Below are 21,168 nucleotides of genomic sequence, written 5' to 3'. Positions count from 1 at the left end.
CATGTATGTTTCATTTGACCTGTGCACTTTCACACTTCAACTACTCATAGTTCACAAATGAGATTTATACTGGATGAAACAGGGGAATAGTTTAGGCTGTGATAAATTAGCAGTGGCTGCAATGGCTAAATTGGCAAGTTCTTAAATTTACAGTCTACAAGAAAAAAAGAACCTTCTTCAACTGAAAAACACCTTTAACTTTTTTGTTGTATGAAATACCACAGAAAACAGTGCTATATCATAAAGTGCTGTCCATTGAAAATAATTATTTGTAGTTGAATTGTATTGTCAATGTATGGCATATATCACAGACTTCCAGTACGTGTACAATGTCTTGAAAAAGTATTCAAACCCCATGAACTATTCCACATTTTTTTCATGTTACACCCACAAACTTAAATGTTTTTTTAATTGGGATTTTACGTGATATACCAAAACAAAGTTCGGTAGCAAGTATTTGTGAAATTTAAAGGAATCTGAAAATTGTCACATGCATTTTTATTCAGCTGCCTATAGTCTGATACCGCTAAATAAAATCCTGAGTGACCAATTGCCTCCAGAAGTCACATAATGATTAAACTGAATTCCCCTGTGTGTAGTTTATTGTCAGTATAACCACAGCTGTTCTGTGAAGGCCTTAGAGGGTAGTTTGAGAACATTAGGGATCAAACAGCATCATAAGAACCAAGGAACTCACAAGACAAGTCAGGGATAAAGTTGTGGAGAAGAGTAAAGCAGGGTTAGATTATAAAAAAAGCCCAAGCTTTGAACATCTCATGGAGCACTGCTCAATCCATCATCCATTAATGGATGGAGTATGGCAGAACTGTAAACCTACCAAGACATGGTTATCCACCTAAACTGACATCCCAAGCAAGGAGAGCAAGTCTCAGGATATGCCACATACTGTATATATATTAGATGCAGAACCTACCAGTGGGACACACATCTATCCTGAAATTATGGCTCTGTCGTAATTGGCTCTTAGGGGAGAGATGGTCACTATTCTTACACACATGAATTGAAATTCCAACCAGCTCTTGGATCTGCATTTACTATACAAGTATGGCAAATCCTGTGGATTTGCAATAAATGTATGAGACCTAAAACCCCTTTCATTGCTTGATCTGTTATGGGTTGCAACATAGCCCACAAATGCCACATTGTGGCAAAGTGCCATCTGCCTATGGGATTTCACTGAATTATTGGGATTGTCCATGAGATAAAAAATATCTGTTACATCTCCTATGGCTCCAGCATTGAGGCTGAAGAAGAAGCATGAAAACATTGGAACTGGAAAAGGGGGTCAGTAACAAGAAGGAATAGCTTTCTTTTTTCAGCTGTGGTTGGAAGCATAAAAATCAAATACTTGCAATTACAATTCATATGGTTAAAGGATATGGGGTTCAATAATTGACTTGTGAAGGGACTCAGAGTGCAAATGGTTCACGGGTTATGGGGCGCAAAATATTTGCCTTTCCCAGGTGATGGCAAACCATCCTATGCCACTGGGTGGCTGTAAAGTGCAGTCTTTCTTCATATTAATTGGCCCCATAAATGTGGCTGCACAGTATCACCTCTCTGATGTGCGGTATAGTCAATGTAGTGTGTCCTTAGCTGCATTTTCAGTGAAGTGTATGAATCCAAACCAGGCTGAAAACCAGTACTTCTCCTATGATACTACATGGCACATGTTAAATGGCTTTACACTTCATTACGTCTTTACAGGTCAGGTCATTTGCAGTTTTTTGCTATAAATTAAAAATGCGTTGTCGTAAATATAACCATATGTTAGCAGCTGTGCTTTTAATACAAAATTCCCACTTGGAAATGATATTTACTTCGGGTGTAAGTAGGTGGCAGAAGACTGGCTGTACAACAGGAATAACTATGCCGTGCGATTGCTTGTTACATACGAGTGACCTACAGGATGCAAGGAATATTCCAGAAGTGATGCTCACATAGTGACTGTGGATAGTAAGAATCACACACAACAACAGTCTAATGTTTGTGATAGTGTTAAGTACACTTATGAATTCTATTGTTTTCACCTATATACTCGAGTATAAGCTGACCCGAATATAAGCCAGGGCACCTAAGTTTACCTGAAAAACTGGGAAATCGTATTGACTCGATTATAAGCTAGCATGCATGGCCCCTTCATCCCCATCCTGATATTCATGACCTCCACATCCCTATACTGGTATGCATGGCCCCATCATCCTCATACTGGTATGCATGGCCTCCTCATCCAATGATTGACTTCATCAGAGGAAGAGGAAGTGAAGAGACCGGTTGGAAATATGACCAACTGTGTGGTGAAATAATGGGGACACATAGATAACTGTAAGCAGCATAATGTAAAAAAAAAACAAAAAAACAAAGAGACCCTGATTCTAATAATGTGTATTTTATTGATCTGCTTTGTGTAATTTTGATAAAACTCCTTGTTTTCTCAGCAGGAGGTTATCTCTAGAGGACTAGTTGGCCTGTTTCCAAGTAGTCCTGCATATTCATGAACTCTGTATAATTCTGCCCCAACACTGATTGTCCGCTCCTCTTCTTCCCAGAGCCATAACTTTTTTTAGTTTTCTGTCTATATAGCCAGGTTAGGGCTTGTTTTTTGTGGGACGAGTTGTACTTTTGAATGACACCATTGGTTTTACCATATCATGTACTGGAAAATGGGAAATAAAATCCAAATGCAGTGAAATTGCAGAAAAAGTGCAATAAACAATTGTTTCTGTTTTTTTTTTACCATGTTCACCAAATGCTAAAACTGACCTGCCATTATTATTCTCTAGGTCATTACGAGATAGGCAGCGGCATTCAACATGTTAATAGTCGCGGTTGGATCGTGATTCCACCTGTGGCTGTTAGGGCCACATGTCAGCTATTGAAATCAACTGACAGGTGCCAGAAAAGATGGGGGCTCAGTGCTGGAGCCCACATCAAAGGAAGGAACCCAACATGCGCTGTACATGTATGGAGCATGCTGTGAAGGGGTTAATAATTTCCTCTAACTTGGATCAGACCCTATTGCGCTTTACATTTTATTTTTCTTTTGCATACTCTTACATAATACTGCTCTCAGATGAGGTAGCAAAAACTTGGTGACAGATTCCTCTTAAAAAAGTTAAATTAAATGACAATTGGACATAGTCGCAATCAGACAGCCTTAAATTTATTACCATATTTTTTTCTTATAATGTCATCCATAATGCATTGATCTAATTATAAAATCTCCCCAGTGTAATTCAATACAGTGTGAGGACTCATGTGCAGCCTCCATTCATTGCCAAACAACAAACTGTAAATTTCGACACATTCTTTTAGAAGCAAAGTAATGTGTGACTGATTTTTTTTTACTGAATACAATAAAAAAAAACTTTTTATTCCTCCATGAGGAATCAGAGGTATTCAGAGGTACAATGAGAGGTATTCAGAGGTACAGCAGTGTGCTAATGAACCGCTATGATAATCCAGTTACTGCTCCATGTAAATTGCATGAACCGTAACTAGAGTAAAATATGGATTGATGTCATGGTACTAATGAATCTGTAACATATCGGTTTAGCGATTAGGCCACTCCAAAGATTCCACCAAGTCTGCCAAGTGCACATGGCCAGTTTAAAGAACCGTACAACCTCTAAAGAGTCTACAGCCTTAGATTTCTATTGGACCCTTCTGCACCCGCGTATGCCACTGAGATATATAGAGACATTCAGAGGTTTTCACAGTTGCGTTCTGTATACATCTGGATGACTTTGTGGTCCTTTGGATGATCTACTATGTTGTAAGTCTCTCCCCTGAGTGTTGATTGACCTATGACAAGTCTTTTTTCCAATGTAAAATTTATTGCATTTCTAACACTAAATGCATATATATTTTTACTAGTTATGACTTTATTTTCTACCTCCATATTTATGTTTTATTAAAAGCTTCCTTTACATATGGTTCACAGAATAAAGAGTTGTTAGCTAGCATTTTAGGGCCTGATAGGAGGCTGATTTACTTAAATAGGTTTTCTGTGCATAAAAAAAGCAAAAACTGATGTGGCTGTCCCTGTAATCAGTCTCAAACTCTCATGTTACCTTTCTTTCTTTATGCTCCATACAGCCGACTGTAACCATCCTTGTGAACTTCCTGCCAAATCTTCCTACATTTCCAAAGAGACAGAGAGCTGTATCGTTCCATCAGCTCACATACTCCTATTATCAGTGCACTCCCTCCACCTAAAGAGCACCATCTTGAGACTTCTATATAGTCTCAAAATAAATTGCTGCGCAGTTTCACTCCCCTAACTTTCCTTCTACTTAACCCCTTCATTACCTTTGATGTACAAGTACGTCATCGGCCATGTCCTTGCCTTTGATTTGGGTTCGCACGCCAATCCCACATCTTTCCCTGCACTTGATGGCTGATTTAATCAGCCATCAAGTTCCTCTAACAGCCACGGGTGGAGTGGAACTGTTAACCAGTTAAATCTGGCCGTAAATCACTGGCAGCGGGATTTAACATGCACCGGGGGCCTGTCATGACAGTCGGGGATCTGTTGAAAACTTTTCTTCACCAACTATTTTCTTCTTCTACTTGTAATGGATTACTAATAAAATGGAATAATGTTTTACTGACGGATGGCTGTGCTGGACTTCCTTTCTTCCTACCTTATTAGTCAAGCATTTTGAGCTATGCCAAAGCCAGCCTTAAAAGTGATGGTGATGGTGTCAAAGAAGTCTGCAAGGTCATGTGTGAAACCCGGCATGGACTGGAATACATGGAGGCAGCCAAAGAAAAAAGGAGCAAGGCCCAGGTACCGGGACAGGCAAATAATACCCTCCCTGTTAAACTTGCTGATGATCACAGACAACGCCTTTCAATGACATCACCATTCAGAGCACATCACATAGCTCATAGCTGAGTCCTGTCTCCTGTATCAGGACTGTGTAGACTGACAGACTACTATTCACAACACATAGAGCAACGCATTGTACTCTGTGCTTTGAATGGGCTATAGCAAGATGTAAAGATCCGGAGGTCACATGACCACATGTACCGGCTCAGAATTTTAATGGCGAGTACAGTAAATGATTACGTTCTTCATTCCTCATAGGCTGTACCATGCTTTAATAATCTCTGTGCCTGGAAAACCACTTTATCTTTTTCATGGTCATTTCAGCCTTTAGATTTGTTTAGGCTATAATTCAAGTAAATCCTGAGATCCATGGGCCTTGTAACTCTTATAAAATATACAGTTTCATTTACAGAACATCAAGGATAACTTCACAATCACACAGAATAAATATCTACATGCAGCAAAGAAATATTTCTAGCAGTTTTAAAATAAACCATATGCAAATGTCACGTATTGTATGTCAGCATTTTCTACGTATGTACAGACCAAATCTACAAGCTATTTAATGAGGGCTATTCCAAAAGAAAATTGACTTGGATAATTGCAGTTTATGGATGCACATTTTTAGATGTCTCCGTCTGGGTTCGTAATTTGGCCATACCAGTACTGGAGTTAAATTGCTTAGCTGACTCCCTTCTCAAGAGAGACTCCTGGAGAGACCTGTCAATCAATTGCAGGAAGAAACGACTAGACTAAATAATAATGGCATGCACATCCACAAATTAGAAAAATAGAAAAAACCTTTATTACACCTCAAACAACACAAAATTAAAAGCATTTAAAACACATATAGATGAGAACATACCAAAAAAGAACAATTTTGTAGGTCATGAAAATACACCATGAGACAAAATATGTGAGTTGGATAATGAAAGAGCACATTTGAGAGTAAGCTGCTCTATGACCAGTATAGATGACAACAACCACAGGATCTCTGTATTTATAAATGCCATACTGCAGTGCACATGGATCAGAACATAGCCACCATAGTGTTAATTCTAATGAACACAGGAACACATAGGGTTTGTATACATCAAATAGCAGGCATACTGTATATCATATATTATGTCCAAATGATAAAGAGACATGCAGTAAATCATAGGCTATATATACAAAACAGACTTCCATCACATGTATAAACGTTTATAGTAGTAGTCCAAGGCCGCCATCTCCTCCAGGACTACACCGGATCCCTCATGCGCCAGGGTCTTGGCACCAACGGTCACCGCTCGGAAACTATCCCCTACACTTGATTACCCTGAGTTCTATACCCCTTGTTCATTTATGCTGTTTCTTCTATTTTCTCCCTGCGAGGAGTATATGTATTAAAGTAAACCCCACGTTAACCCTTGCTCTGCCTCCGACCAATTACTGCAGCTTGCAACCTTCTTACATATACATAGGGAGAGACCTGTTAGTCTTGAGGTTTGAAGTGGGCAGAAGCTGTTTTGGGGGCTTCATTGGACTATATACATAAGAAACACGGTCCGCTGCTGGCCTTTACACTGATCTTGAACTCCAGCCATCACAGCGCTCTTACTCGCACATAGTTACCCCATCCCCACCTCACTTCTTCCTCACCCAGGTTGTGTCCTTATGTCTGACAAGTTCCTAGAATCTTGAAATCAATATCTTTGATGCCAGATCTTTGATATGCAATGTAATTTTTCCTAATTTGCACAACGCTTAATTGTTTCCTCATGTTTTCAGCCAGAATTTTAAAGTAAAATCATATTCACTACATTTCTAATTATTATCATTTATGTTGCAAAATCAGCAGCACTTTACAATCAAGGCATGGAGCATACACACGTGGGAAAGAGTCTCCGTTCCAAGACGTCATCTGGGCTCTCCACTTTCAACCCAGTAGCAGCGGAGGGCAGGACTGGCATGGAGAAGGTAAGTGGAGCCAGGGACCTGGAAATGCACTGGTACATTGGAGAGTCTAATTTGTATATGGATAAAATATGAATTTCTGTGCGTTGGGGCACTAGATAACAGATGTCCATGGGAACATTTTAAACTGCTCTAATCTGCACTTCATCTACCAGCATGGAGAAAATGTTACTGACAGATTTCCTGTAAAAACTTTAAAGGGGTTGTCCAAAACTAATATTGTTTTTCATCCTAAATGTCTCTCTATATAATTAAATTATATAACAGTTTTTCTATGGTTTAAATAAAAAGTCCCTACCCTTTCCTCTCTCATCTTACTGTTAGGGCTAGCGGAACGCACCAAATAATAAGACAGATAGAGTATGGTGCGTTCGCAGCCCAGGGTCCACCGTGCAGAGATGGAACCTGCTGCCAAGTAATGACGGACTATATGGCGGTACTCATAAGTATACACACGTGGGATAAACTTCACCCAGCGTGAAGGAAGCGATCCTGTTACGTCACAGGACCGCGGTACCGCACATAGAGCGCGAGCAAGTAGTCAGCGAACTCAACCCCAACTAGGATTGAAGTCCGATTAGACCCTTGCTGGCACAACACCGCAACTGGGTGTGTAAGGAAACTCAATAACAATTTTAAGGCACAAGAGTGCATGCGGTGCCGCACTGACGAACGCCACTAACCACCCAGGCTTGGGTAAGGAAAGCACAGAGGAAGTGCACGGCACCGTACTGGCGGTCACAGCAACAGGACGCTGTAATGTGTGATTAGTGCTGTAGGCTAAGTCGGGCGCTAGATAGCAACCATACACCTTCCGCGAACAGACATTCAATAGGGTAGGGATATCCAAGGACGACTTGCACTCACAACATACACACATTAACAATTGTACACTAGCGCATGGCCGTGCGGTCATGCGCAGTTTATATAGTTGCAGCACAGGAAGTGGCCACAGAAACTTTGCCCTTCCAAGACCTGCCAAGAGGACCAATGGAATGTGCTGCAGAGCCTGAGCACATGACCCTCGATCTCCAACGGGAGATCTTGCCCTGGGCATGCTCAGTGTGTGCAGACAAGGACTTAGTCCCAGAGAAGTCCGCTCGCTGCTGACCAGCACTGGCTTTAATGGCAGAAGCTGAAGAAGCAGCAGTAACTCTCTGTACAGAGTGAGACTGAGCAAGACGCTGGGACCGACGTCCTTGCTGAGCAGACTCCACTGCGGCTGGATGAGAATGGGAGACCGCAGCGGAGATGGCTCGAGATTTCCCCTGTGCAGAAGCGGGAACTCGAGACCTAACACTTACTTCTCTATTTTATTTTTTTGCTACCTATTTTCGTTTTGATGACTCTTTGTTTAAGAATCCAAAATGCATGCTGGGACACAAATGAGTCATCATGAGGGAGCAGAGGCTGCAGTCACAGACACATCATCTGTTGCCACCTTGAAACAAAGCGTCATCAGTGACTACGTTTCAGAGGCTGGGCTAGTTCCTGCTGTACTGAGAATGCATCACTTGTCAATTGATATGTATGCTCAGTACAAGCTCCTTTCTTACTTCTCAGTGCACAGTGACAGTGCACTCTCTCACCGTCTCTAATTAGAAGTGATGGGCTGGCAACAGAGAGCACTGTAAGTCCACATTGTATGGAGATACCACAGCAAGCAGAGACCAACCGCAAACCCAAAAGTGACCCAGCACCCACACGGATCAGAAGTTTCTGATGCCAGAGGCGGCTGGGACAGCTCAGTTGTGGAGCTGCAGAGCTCAGTCACAGGAAAGATAGTCCATCAATGTTAAAGTGCCAGGCAACCCAATGAAACTGCATTGAGAGTATTATAGTTATTGTTTCCATACATTGTCATTGTTAAGCTTACAAGAATTGTCATTGTTGTAAGCCTAATTGTGCCAAGGACCAGTAGACCCATGTACTCATCCAAAGCCCTTGAAGATGTATGTATTTTCATATAGACTTCCATAAACACTATAAAAAAGTAATTTAGAATGTAATGTTTTTTGTTTTTTTTCATGATAAATTGGTTGTGAGTCTTCAATTTGCTCCTCAGAAACAAATTACTTTAGCCACATGTTCAATGACTGTTGATTATCCTTTCCTTTTAGCGCTGGCAGGTCTCATTGATGACTTGTGACTTGCTCTTCTTGTGCACCGTTGCATGTAACATAATATACACCACATCCATACTACCTCTCTCTGTGATGGCATCCTAATAATTCCTTAAAAGCTTCTTCGTATTCTAATTATTTGTGTTCTTCAACGCCCACTTGACACCTACTGTAAGTGTGTTGAATTGTGATATTGTAATATCCGTCGGTAGGGACAATGTCATGTTGTTTTGATGATGAAGTCTATAGGTTGGTTAGTGCACACGTGTATAAGGAGTGCTTTGCATTTCAACATCTGTGATTTTACCCTATGTCCTTGTGTCCTCATTGAAATACTCAATGAAAAAAAAAACAGATAATTTTTGCGAAGAGATAAAACTGTCCGGAAAAGGAATGATGAATTAGCTATGAGTTGGACTTCTTTATCATAATATGGTTTGAATTTAGAATCAGAAATAGACAGGATGGCGCAAGAGAATATTATTTTGTTTTTAAGATTGAGGAAAAGAAAGATTACTGTGTATCATCCCTAAGGAGAGAAATATTTGGTATTATCTCTTCTTTTTAAACAAGAGCAAGAACAACAAATCAGTGAGACTCTCAGACAATAAGTTCATATGCATGAATGAATTTCCTGACTGATGAAAGTAATCCAGTCCTCCCATCTAATACCAGTGACATACCTAACATTCCTAGTGGTGAAATGCTTATCTGTGCTCCATGCCATCCTGCTTCATACAAAGGGTGTAATGGGTCACAGATGTGAAGTCTTCCTTGTAATGGGTGGCCACCCTGGAGTAGCACAACCCTTCCTCAATACATCTGCTTTGACCATTAGGGGACATATCATACAGATAGCAGTGTTCTGGATAAACATCACCACTATAATCTTATTAAAGAAGAAAACAGTCTAAAAGGAATGCACGGCACACATGTTCTTCATATAGTTCTAACCACTCTTAAACAGGAACAGAAGGCAAAGAAAGTGATAGCACCAAACCATCTGCATGATGTGTTCCTCTAATATGTACGAAAAAATACCTACAACTTCAAGTGGTCCGCCAAGGTAAAATTACAATATTTACCCATAAATAGGGACAACATGAAGCGTAATTAAAGCTATCTTGATCTTGAATATAGAACTAGAAGCATCTAAGATTTAATCTTCAGTCGTCAAATTATAGAGTATCCACTTTGGATTACGAAAACTTTCATCGAGTGCCGATTGTTTCTCCTTCAATGACTTGGAAAAACAAATATTTAGAATGAACAGCTATACATAGCAAACATTCAATACGTTCTTGCTCCGCAATGATGAAATGATAGCAAGGAGCTAAGTACAAGCACACCATGTTCGAGGAAGAGGTAGATAATGAACATAGCGGGATCTTTGATTATTAATCCTTGGAAAGTCAAATTTTTGTATTAAATTGGCAATTTCTGTATTATTACCTTATGAGCACCCTCCTTTGGTAAAGGCCATAAACCAAATTGCAGTAAATAAAGACATCAATTTTTTGGTTGTATTGCAGATTTAAAAACAAACAAAAAAAGGAATACTCAGGAAGTAGCGGAAATAAGCAAAAACTTTCTTAGTGACTGGTTTTCCTTAAGTAGGAAGGATGGAATCACATTCAACCGCACCAGATACATCAGGATTCAGCATTTCCTTTTGATGGATTAGTCTTTCAGCATCAAACAACCTTTTTCCATTTGGGAACTGATTATTTAGGTCATTGAGAGGATGTCCGAATGAGAAAAACCACTTGAAAGTTTCTCTCTAAAAGTGAATGTACTAAATACATACAGTATCAATAGATTCCTTGTTTGTTTTCTGCATATGATAATGTTAAAGTTTCTTTGCATCAGTGCTGTCTGAGGTCAGTGCTAACTCATGTCATAAAGTTTTTTAAAGTCAGAGCCAACAACTAGATAAATGAAGCATGCTAGTTCATGCTACCTTAGTTAAAGGGAATCTGTCATCCGAAAATTGGCCTATAAACTAAGGCCACCGGCATCAGGGGCTTAGCTACAGCATTCTGTAATACTGAAGATAAGCCCCCGATGTAACCTGAAAGAGAAGAAAAACCGGTTATATTATACTCACCCAGGGGCGGTCCAGTCCGGTGGGTGTCGCGGTCCGGTGCCTCCCATCTTCATACGATGACGTCCTCTTCTTGTCTTCACGCTGCGGCTCTGGCGCAGGTGTACTTTATCTGCCCAGTTGAGGGCAGAGCAAAGTACTGCAGTGTGTAGGCGCCGGGCCTCTCTGACCTTTCCCGACACCTGCGCACTGCAGTACTTTGCACTGCCCTCTACAACTTTGTGTTGTGTAATTTCTTCTCAGCATGCCGGTATCCCATATGAGGGAGAAAACCACTGTTTGGTTGCACTGCAGAGCTTGGAAGGGAAGGAGCGACATTTGACGTTTTCAATGCAAAATTTTCTGGAACAATTGGCAGACACCATGTCACATTTGGAGAGCCTGATGTGCCTAAACAGTGAAAACCCTCCAAAAGTGACACCATTTTGGAAACTAGACCCCTCAGGGAACTGAACTAGATGTGTGGTGAGTGCATTGAACCCCCAGATGCTTCACAGAAGTGTATAATGTTGAGCCGTGAAAATAACAAAATCACATTTTCCTCACAAAAATGTTATTTTAGTCCTAAATTTAGCATTTTCAGAAGAGCAACAGGAGAAATTGCACCAAACAATTTGTATGAGCGAGAATACTACTACTATGGCACACAGCAGGGCTCAGAAGTGAAGGAACGTCATTTGACTTTTTGAATGTAAAATTTCCTGGAATCATTATCAGATGTCATGTCCATTTGGAAAGCTGCTGATGTGCCTAAAGGGTGGAAACCCCCCCACAAGTGACCCCATTTTGAAAACTAGAACCCTCGTGGAATGTATTTATATGCCACCCCAGGATGCTTTATAGTAGTTAATAACATTGAGTGAAAATAATAGAATCACATTTTCCTCAAAAAATGTTGTTTTAGACCCAAGTTTTTAATTTTTATAAGGCCTAATAGGAATTTTTTTTTTACAACAAACTGAGGTCCTCATTTTTCTGAGTGAGCCAATACCCTACATGTAATCGGGAAATATTTTTCAGGCACAGTGCAAAGCTCAGAAGACAAAGATCGCCAGATATTACTGTTATGGTTTGCAGGTGCCATGGGAGATCCTATGAGGTGCCAGAACAGCAGAACACCCTATAAGTGACCCCATTTTACAAACTATACCTTTCAATGAATTCATCTAGGAGTGCAGTGATTATATTAACACCACGGGTGGGTCACAGAATTTTATACAATTGAGCAGTGAAGAAAAAATAACTACATTATTACCATCATAATTTAGTTTTAGCCTCAGATTTTACATTTTCACACAAGAAGTGGGTAAAAATGGCACCAAAATTTGCTCCACAATTTCTACTGAATGTGGCAATACCCCATATGTAGCTGTACAGTACTATTTAGCCATACGTAGAATACGTAGAGACTCAGGAGGAACGGAGCGCTATTTGCCTCCTGGAGTGCAGATTTTCCTAGAAGAGTTTGCAGACTCCATATACGGAGCCCCTAATTGCTAGAAGAGCAGAACCTCCCTCAAGTGACCCCATTTTGGAAATTATACCCCTTTAGGAATTTATCTACGGGAGTAGTGCTCCTGGGTATTTTCCAGAAACAAGCAGCAATGAATGTTGCCGAGTGAATACTGAAAACTGCCATTGTAGTCACTATTACGCTGTAGTGACCAGTACATTGCAGTCACCAGTACGTTATGCCCAGCCTGTGCTTCTGGAGGCATGCACCTGTAAGTTAGGTGGGCTCTCTTCACTTCAGAAAGTTCAAACGTGGATGCAATATGTGGTTTAGGTACACTGTGGGGCTCAGAAAGGAGACAGGCATTTGAATTTGGGAGCGGAGAATTTGTTGAATTTCTTTTGGCGGTTGAGAAATCACTTTGCTTTTCCAGAGCCATTGTGCTACCAGTAACATAGAATCGCCCTATATTTCCGTTAACAGATGACAGACCTGAGCGAGGGCTTGATTTTTTTGTGGATTGAGTTGAAGCTTTTATTGGAAACATTTTACATAACGTTTGGGATCACATTTATCCAGCACTCTACATGGAGCTCTTACTTTGGGGTTTCCATCTAAATCTCTGATTGACGTCATTCAGATAAATCCCTTGAGGGATCTATTCACTATAATGAGGCAGCAGAGTTATTCTGGACTCCGTCTGGCCTCTGTTCAGGCAGAGATTTTATGCAATCCTAAAAAGACGGACACCGCCAGATCACAGGTCAGACGGCGTCCACAGTGCCTCCATCTGCCTCATTATAGGGAATCTTTCATTAGAAGTTCCGTCTGAATCACATATTTCAGGGATTTGCATGGAAACCTCAGTGTAAGCGCTCAACGCAGAGTGCAGGAAAAATGCGCGCCAAGCCTTACTGCAATCTTTGGAAGACAGAATGAAAAAATGAACAGTAGGTGAACAATTGGTTTTATTTATTTTGTACGCTGTTCCTCGTGTGGTATAAGTGATTAGACGACTTTATTTTTCAGGTCAGTGCAATTACAGCGATACCAGATTTATATCGGGTTCTTATGTTTGACAGCTGTCACACACTAAAAGACTATTTTTATTGCAAACAATAGTTTTTGCATCACCATATTTTGAGAGCTATAATTTTTCCATATTTTGGCACACAGAAACGTGACAGCTTGATTTTTGCGGGACGAGTTGACGTTTCTATTGGTACCATTTTTGGGCACATGACATTTTTTTGATCGCTTTCCGATTTTTGGGAGGAAGAATGAACAAAAAACAGCAATTCAGGATTTTTTTTTTGGGGGGGGGGGTGGTTATGCCATTCCGTGTGTGGTAAAATTGATAAGGCAGTTTTGTTTTTTGAGTTAGTATGATTACAGCGATACCTCATTTATATCTTTTTTTTATGTTTTAGCGCTTTTGCACAATAAAAACTATTTTATATTTATATTAAAGATAATAATTTTTGCATCACTTTATTCTGAGAGCTATTACGTTTTATTTTTCCGCCAATGGAGCTGTATGGCGGCTTGTTTTTGTGTGGGACAAGATGACGTTTTCAGCGGTACCATGTTTATTTATATCCGTCTTTTTGATCGCGTGTTACTCCACTTTTTGTTCGGCGGTATGATAATAAAGCGTTGTTTTTTGCCTTGATTTTATTTATTTTTTATGGTGTTCACTAAAGGGGTTAACTAGTGAGACAGTATTTATAGGTCAGGTCATTGCAGACGTGGTGATACCAAAAATGTGTACTTTTATTGTTTATATATATTTTTTTCATTCAAATATTTATTTATAGTTACAAATCTTTTGATTTTTTTATTCAAATTGTCTCTTCAGAGAGGAAGAGGACTAGAACTCTAGTGCCACCTATTGGAAGTAGCAATCCTAACAGTCAATGTCAACCCTTTAACGAGCCTTGTCACATGACTTAGGATAAAAGCCAAACCAGAATCTCAATTTGCAGAGACTGTTTCGGGGTACTGCCCCTCGTCAGTGCAAAGTGGAGATCTGGTTGGGCTGAATGAGAGGCGTCTGACCGGGATCCAAGAAGTATCGTTTCTCCTTGCGGAGAGTGACATGTTAAGCATGTCGAGGTGAGGAGACTTAAAGCCGCAATGCTCCTCTGGGAAATATGCAAATTGTCTCTTCAGAGAGGAAGAGGACTAGAACTCTAGTGCCACGTATTGGAAGTAGCAATCCTAACAGTCAATTTTGACCCTTTAACAAGCCTTTAAGGCCTCATTCAGACATCCGTTTTTCAAGTATGCATTCTTATCAATGGTTTTTACTAGTATAGCACATACCCATTATAATCTATCCCCCTGAGGAAGCAGTAACACATTGAATGCAAAATGCACGATGGAGTTTTGCTTTATTCCCTAGTGCCTACCATCTGATCTAACATGGATAACGCTGCAATATCTGCCTTAATCATTTAACTATGTACAGGCACTTTAATAATATATGCTTTATGTGTCTAACATGACAACTACCTTTATAGCATTACATATAAGATTGACCTGTGACAAACCTGATTGATTGAGTATCCCTGCCCCTCCTTTGGTAGCATGTACATCTCATTACTGCACTATTGCTTGATATCAATCATTTGTCACTAGGGTTTGTGGTTCTTTGTCATCCTGTTTATGTTTGTGTCAATATATGTTATTTTATGCGGTTTCCATTTAATAAAGTGTATTTATATTTTGCCATAAATACTTCCTTGGTTCTTTTTTTCTTGTTTCTTATACTGCCATTATAATCTATGCGGCTGTCCACATGTGGGTGATTTTCTGTGGACTGGGTGCAAAAAGATAAATGGAAACATCTGATTTTCATTCAAATTATGAATCAAACTCGCCAATGATAGTCTATGGGTCTATAAAAAAAAACTTTAAAAGCACATTGATGCACCGCTAATGCTGTCCATTTCTCAACTGGAGGAGAGAAGCTGGGGAACTCTCCATCAGGTTTTTTTTTACATATGAGAAAAACTGACAAATTTATTTTTTGTCCTTCACATATATGAGAGAAAAAAAAGAACAACTGGATGAGGCCTCTGGGTGAAAAGCTTATTCATATACTGACCAATGCATTCAGTGGACCAATGCTTGGCCTATTCACATCGCTGCATGCACTAGGGTTATCCATTTTTTGGATCAGATTTGCCCATGTCATGTAGATGCTACCCTTAAGGCATCAATTTTCTTTTATGGATTCATTGCAATTATTATACACTGCTCAAAAAATAAAGGGAACACTAAAATCCCACATCCTAGATATCACTGAATGAAATATTCCAGTTGTAAATCTTTATTCATTACATAGTGGAATGTCTTGAGAACAATAAAACCTAAAAATGATCAACATAAATCACAACTAAAATCCCACGGAGGTCTGGAGTTGGAATGATGCTCAAAATCAAAGTGGAAAATGAAGTTACAGGCTAATCCAACTTCAGTGGAAATGCCTCAAGACAAGGAAATGATGCTCAGTAGTGTGTGTGGCCTCCAAGTGCCTGTATGACCTTCCTTAAATGCCTGGTTATGCTCCTGATGAGGCGGTGGGTGGTCTCCTGAGGGATCTGGACTAAAGCATCTGCCAGCTCCTGGACAGTCTGTGGTGCAAGGTGACGCTGGTGGATGGTGCGAGACATGATGTCCCAGAAGTGTTCAATCGGATTCAGGTCTGGGGAATGGGTGGGCCAGTCCATAGCTTCAATGTCTTTATCTAGCAGAAACTGCTGACACACTCCAGCCACATTAGGTCTGGCATTGTCCTTCATTAGGGGAACCCAACGCCACCGCACCAGCTTATGGTCTCACAAAGGGTCTGAGGATCTCATCTTGGTACTTAATGGCAGCCAGGCTACCTCTGGCAAGCACATGGAGGGCTGTGCGGCCCTCCAAAGAAATGCCACCCCACACCATTACTGACCCACTGCCAAACCAGTCATGATGAAGGATGTTGCAGGCCGCAGATCGCTCTCCACAGACTCTGTCATGTCTGTCACATGTACTCAGTGTGAACCTGCTTTCATTTGTGAAGAGCACAGGGCACCAGTGGCGAATTTGCCAATCCTGGTGTTCTGTGGCAAATGCCAAGCATCCTGTACGGTGTAGGACTGTGAGCACAACCCCCATCTGTGGAGGTCGGGCACTCAGACCATCTTCTTGGAGTTGGTTTCTAGCCATCTGTGCATACACATGCACATTTGTGGCCTGCTGGAGGTCATTTTGCAGGGCTCTGGCAGTGCTCCTCCTGTTCCTCCTTGCACAAAGGCTGAGGTAGTGGTCCTGCTGCTGGGTTGTTGCCCTCCTACGGCCCCCTCCACGTCTCCTGGTGTACTGGCCTGTCTCCTGGCAGCGCCTCCATCCTCTGGACACTATGCTGACAGACACAGCAAACCTTCTTGCCACAGCTCGCATTGATGTGCCATCCTGGATGAGGTGCACCACCTGAGCCACTTGTGTGGGTTGTAGAGTCCATCCCATGCTACCACGAGTGTGAAAGCACAACCAGCATTCAAAAGTGACCAAAACATCAGCCAGAAAGTATTGGTACTGAGATGTGGTCTGTGGTCCCCACCTGCAGAACCACTCCTTTATTGAGTGTGTCTTGATAATTGCCAATAATTTCATCTGTTGTTTATTCCATTTGCACAACAGCATGTGAAATTGATTGTCAAACATTGTTGCTTGCTAAGTGGACAGTTTGATTTCACAGAAGTTTGATTTACTTGGAGTTATATTCTGTTGTTTAAGTGTTCTCTTTATTTTTTGAGCAGTGTATATGGATGACATACTAATGGCTTTCGGATGCTAATACAAATTAAAACTCTTCTGCTTTTTTTAATGAAAAATTGACTATTTACTGAAGCTGGTCTAAGTACAAGAATGAAAACTGCAGGTACTAGTTCTGAATTGCAGGTGTTAATTCCTGCAGTTTTTGAAGCCAAAACTATTTGTGGATAATAAATGTAGAAGAGAATGTATAAATGACAGATACTACTTCTCTCTTCTTTTTTTTTTAAATAAAAGCAAAATATAAAAGAAGAACCTGACAAAAACCTGCATATGTGCACGCAGTGTTACATTAACTCTATTTACACAATCCACATTTATCATCACGGGGAGCACCTTGGTGTTTCAGGATCTACTTTCTGTATTAAGAAGAGCAGCCGACAGTGTCCCAGACATTTTCATCCTCTATTTCAGGAAATATGAAAAAACCCAAAGCTGCCCCACCTGAAAGGTTGGGAAATTAGCCAAGTACAACATCAATACTAATTTTGTCATAATTCTACCAAAAGGACTGAAAATCTGGAGAATTTCAGCCAAGACCAGTGACAGAGTATAAATAATTTACATTTTTATGTGGCATTCTATTTCTCAAAGATGTTTTTAAATAGACTGTAGACTGAACAATAAACTCTTTTGCTGAACTCCGTAGAGGATATTTGGTCAGAGGAAATTATGCCAAAAAGTGACCAACAAATGTTTCCAGCTGCCTGTAATTCAGAAGTGAAAGCCAGATTAAATAGACTCTCGCAGTATGTGAGATCAGCAGTTTGTGTGTTTGACTTACTCTCCCATAAGAAGACAAGACTTAAGCATCGCAGTTTCAGAATGCCGCGATCTTCCAAAGTATTACATATGGTACAAATTCCGGTAAATATTTAGCATTTCAGTTCCCCCGACACATATATCATTATCAGTGTGTTTGGAAGAACCATGCACGTAGTATCAGGCAGACAGGTCATGAAACCACTAAAATAAGCATAGCATACAATCATCACAGGCCAGACATTGGTATATGAGTGCATCGCAATGTAGACCAATGATATACCCATAATCGTAGTCTCATCTAATGAGACTTTATTTATCCAAAATGAAACTTTCATTTCCCCCAAAAATAACGAAAAAATAACTCCAACGTTCTGGCCACATGGAGAACCTCGTCTATCTCATTTTCTGTCCTCTGCCTGTTGTCAAGTGTTATCTGTCTGTGGTTATAGAGATGCCGAGCCAGATTACAGGACGTGAAAGGGTTATTTATCTGTATTCTCCTGCTATCTTTTATGTCAAACTGCATACAGGCCAAACAAAGAGGTGGGCTTTCAGTTCAAAGCCTGCAAGCTATTGGACGGTGGCACACAAAACGCATGCTGACAAGTAATGGAAAGAGAATTCCAGCACCTATTGTGCTAACTGAATGCTAATGAAGAAGAACCTAATAAAATAAAAGTTAGTAGTGTTACAAAGCATGAAAATCTGGACATCAGCTGCACATTTTAGACTAGTATATACACCAAAAGTAATTTTTACTGGTTATGAGCATAAAAAATTACTATAGATACATTGAAAAAATGATGTACATTTTAATCTTTTTTAGATGACTCACGAAAATTACACTTAAAGCTGTCTGTCAGAGGGGTAGTCCTCTTAAAGACGACTAGTATGTATGGTACTTTATGGAATTGAATTTCTTTCCCTGGAAATCTGGCCTTGATAAAGAGGTAATGATCTTCACATCAGCAAGGATTAATCCAGAGGACTTATAATTAGATTCTCCTAAGGATGATGATATAAGTACAGATGGCAAATGTGTTATAAATTATATTTAGAATGCTGTACATGTGTATATTCAAGTTTTCACGGTGAAGCCCAAGACCATTAACAATACTTATCCTAAATGGAATTTATCCTGCCTGGACAGAAAATCAAGTATAAGTAGGCTTTCAGAATAAAGAAGTCCTAGTAATTTATTTTAGGATGATGATAGTGTGCCAATAGGACACAGCCTGTACACACCATTGTCAGTATCGTTGCCAATACAAAATACTTTATTTAACTAGTAGATGTGTAAAAGCTCCTAACTATTCCCTTCATAGAGTTGTTGTCATGTAGAACTTTGCACACATTTTTATAGTGTTCCTTTGCTTACTAAATACAAAGCTATACAACTTTCTAATTAGTTTTCTTTATACATGTTCTACCATTTTGTTTCCGCAGAGCATCTGTAATTTCTTTATCTAGTTGAGGGATCTGAAGGATGAGCTCCTCCTCAGTTCTGATGACTCTCTCTGCAGTCCCCTTACATTTTAAAAGATTTAAAAGGAAAATATTTAAAATGAGATAGCAGTAGGTGAGGGGGGAGGGGTGTTGTTCAGAGATCTCCAGTGTGAAAAGTGATTCATTTCTACAGTCTCAGGGAGGGTAGAAATAGCAGGCTATAGGCAAAGAGGAAAGCAGATGAAGAGGAAATAAGTACAGGATAGAAGCTGTGCTGATATCTGAGCTAAGGAAGACACCACCACGCTGAATACACACAGAGCTCGCATCCAGCCTATATTACTGGGAGACAAATTCCCCACCAGAGTAAGATATGAATCTTGGATGTAACATTTAACTATTGGTTAAACATATACAGCATGTGGGTCTATGTCTTTTCCAACACAATTCTACTTTTGTAGTGAAGATATGTTGACTTGACTCATGGGTTGCATAGATGGGTTTTCAGCTCAGTGTCATGTTTTTTCTTTGATTTAGTTAGATCGCCACCAGATTACAGGTAAAAATAGTACGTGATGATCATTTTAAAGAAAATGCATGGACTTACCAAATCTTTTATATCCAAAGGACTGTACCTCATCCTCTTCTGCAAAATCGTCTGTAAAAAAAGAAAACAGTGTTTTAAAATCATGAAGTAATATTCAGTAATGTCCATTTGTCAGCTGTCATGCAAAGGAAGGCAAAACATTGCGTATTGGATAGGTAATAAGTGGCCCAGCTGAGAATAACCCATTAACCAATTAATGACCTATGATGTACATTTTCGTCACAGGTGACTAGGAGATTTATGGAGTGAGTTTAGGCGCAGTGTTACATAGCCGGCATCTGTCTGTAACGTCAGCGGCCAAAGCAAGCTACGACTGCTGCTGTTAACCATTTAATTGTCATTGCCAGTTCAGGCGCAGTGTTACATAGCCGGCATCTGTCTGTAACGTCAGCGGCCAAAGCAAGCTACGACTGCTGCTGTTAACCATTTAATTGTCATTGCCAGTTCAGGCGCAGTGTTACATAGCCGGCATCTGTCTGTAACGTCAGCGGCCAAAGCAAGCTACGATTGCTGCTGTTAACCATTTAATTGTCATTGCCAGTTCAGGCGCAGTGTTACATAGCCGGCATCTGTCTGTAATGTCAGCGGCCAAAGCAAGCTACGATTGCTGCTGTTAACCATTTAATTGTCATTGCCAGTCAGTAAGAGTACCATTTAAATGGTGTGATTGCTAGTTCACTCACACAATGGCTCCCATTGGCCCACCTAGTGATGTGATCGTGAGAAGACAATGGGTTACCAAGCTGGTCTTCATAGGAGAACTGTAATTATACTAAATACTGGTATACACTAGTATTACTTTTTGCAGCATAAGCAAGCAAATTATCACATGTTTATATCTCTTAGGGGAACTAAAATATAAGGTAAAAGTGTTTTTAAAAAATATTTAAACACAAAAATATATAAAAGTTTAAATCCCTCCCTTGTTCCCCATTCAAAAAGAAATCAAAACTGTTTTACATCTTTATGTCCGAAATAGACCGCTTTGTAAATTTTATCTTGACTACATCCATTGGGACTCACAATCTATGGTAA

At 40.1% G+C, this 21,168-nt stretch overlaps 1 protein-coding gene across 1 annotated transcript in view; it reads right to left on the bottom strand.

The window, feature by feature from the left end:
* COLEC12 (collectin subfamily member 12) overlaps positions 1–21,168 on the bottom strand; it is a 258,654-nt gene that overhangs the window by 198,773 nt on the left and 38,713 nt on the right. The window contains exon 2 of the mRNA XM_069731164.1: positions 20,134–20,184. Coding sequence (XP_069587265.1) covers positions 20,134–20,184 — 51 coding nt within the window. The remainder of the gene's footprint in view (positions 1–20,133; positions 20,185–21,168) is intronic.

Source organism: Ranitomeya imitator, chromosome 6, assembly GCF_032444005.1.
Source record: "Ranitomeya imitator isolate aRanImi1 chromosome 6, aRanImi1.pri, whole genome shotgun sequence".
NCBI classification, from domain to species: Eukaryota; Metazoa; Chordata; class Amphibia; order Anura; family Dendrobatidae; genus Ranitomeya; species Ranitomeya imitator.
This window is presented reverse-complemented; position numbering and strand designations above follow the sequence as displayed.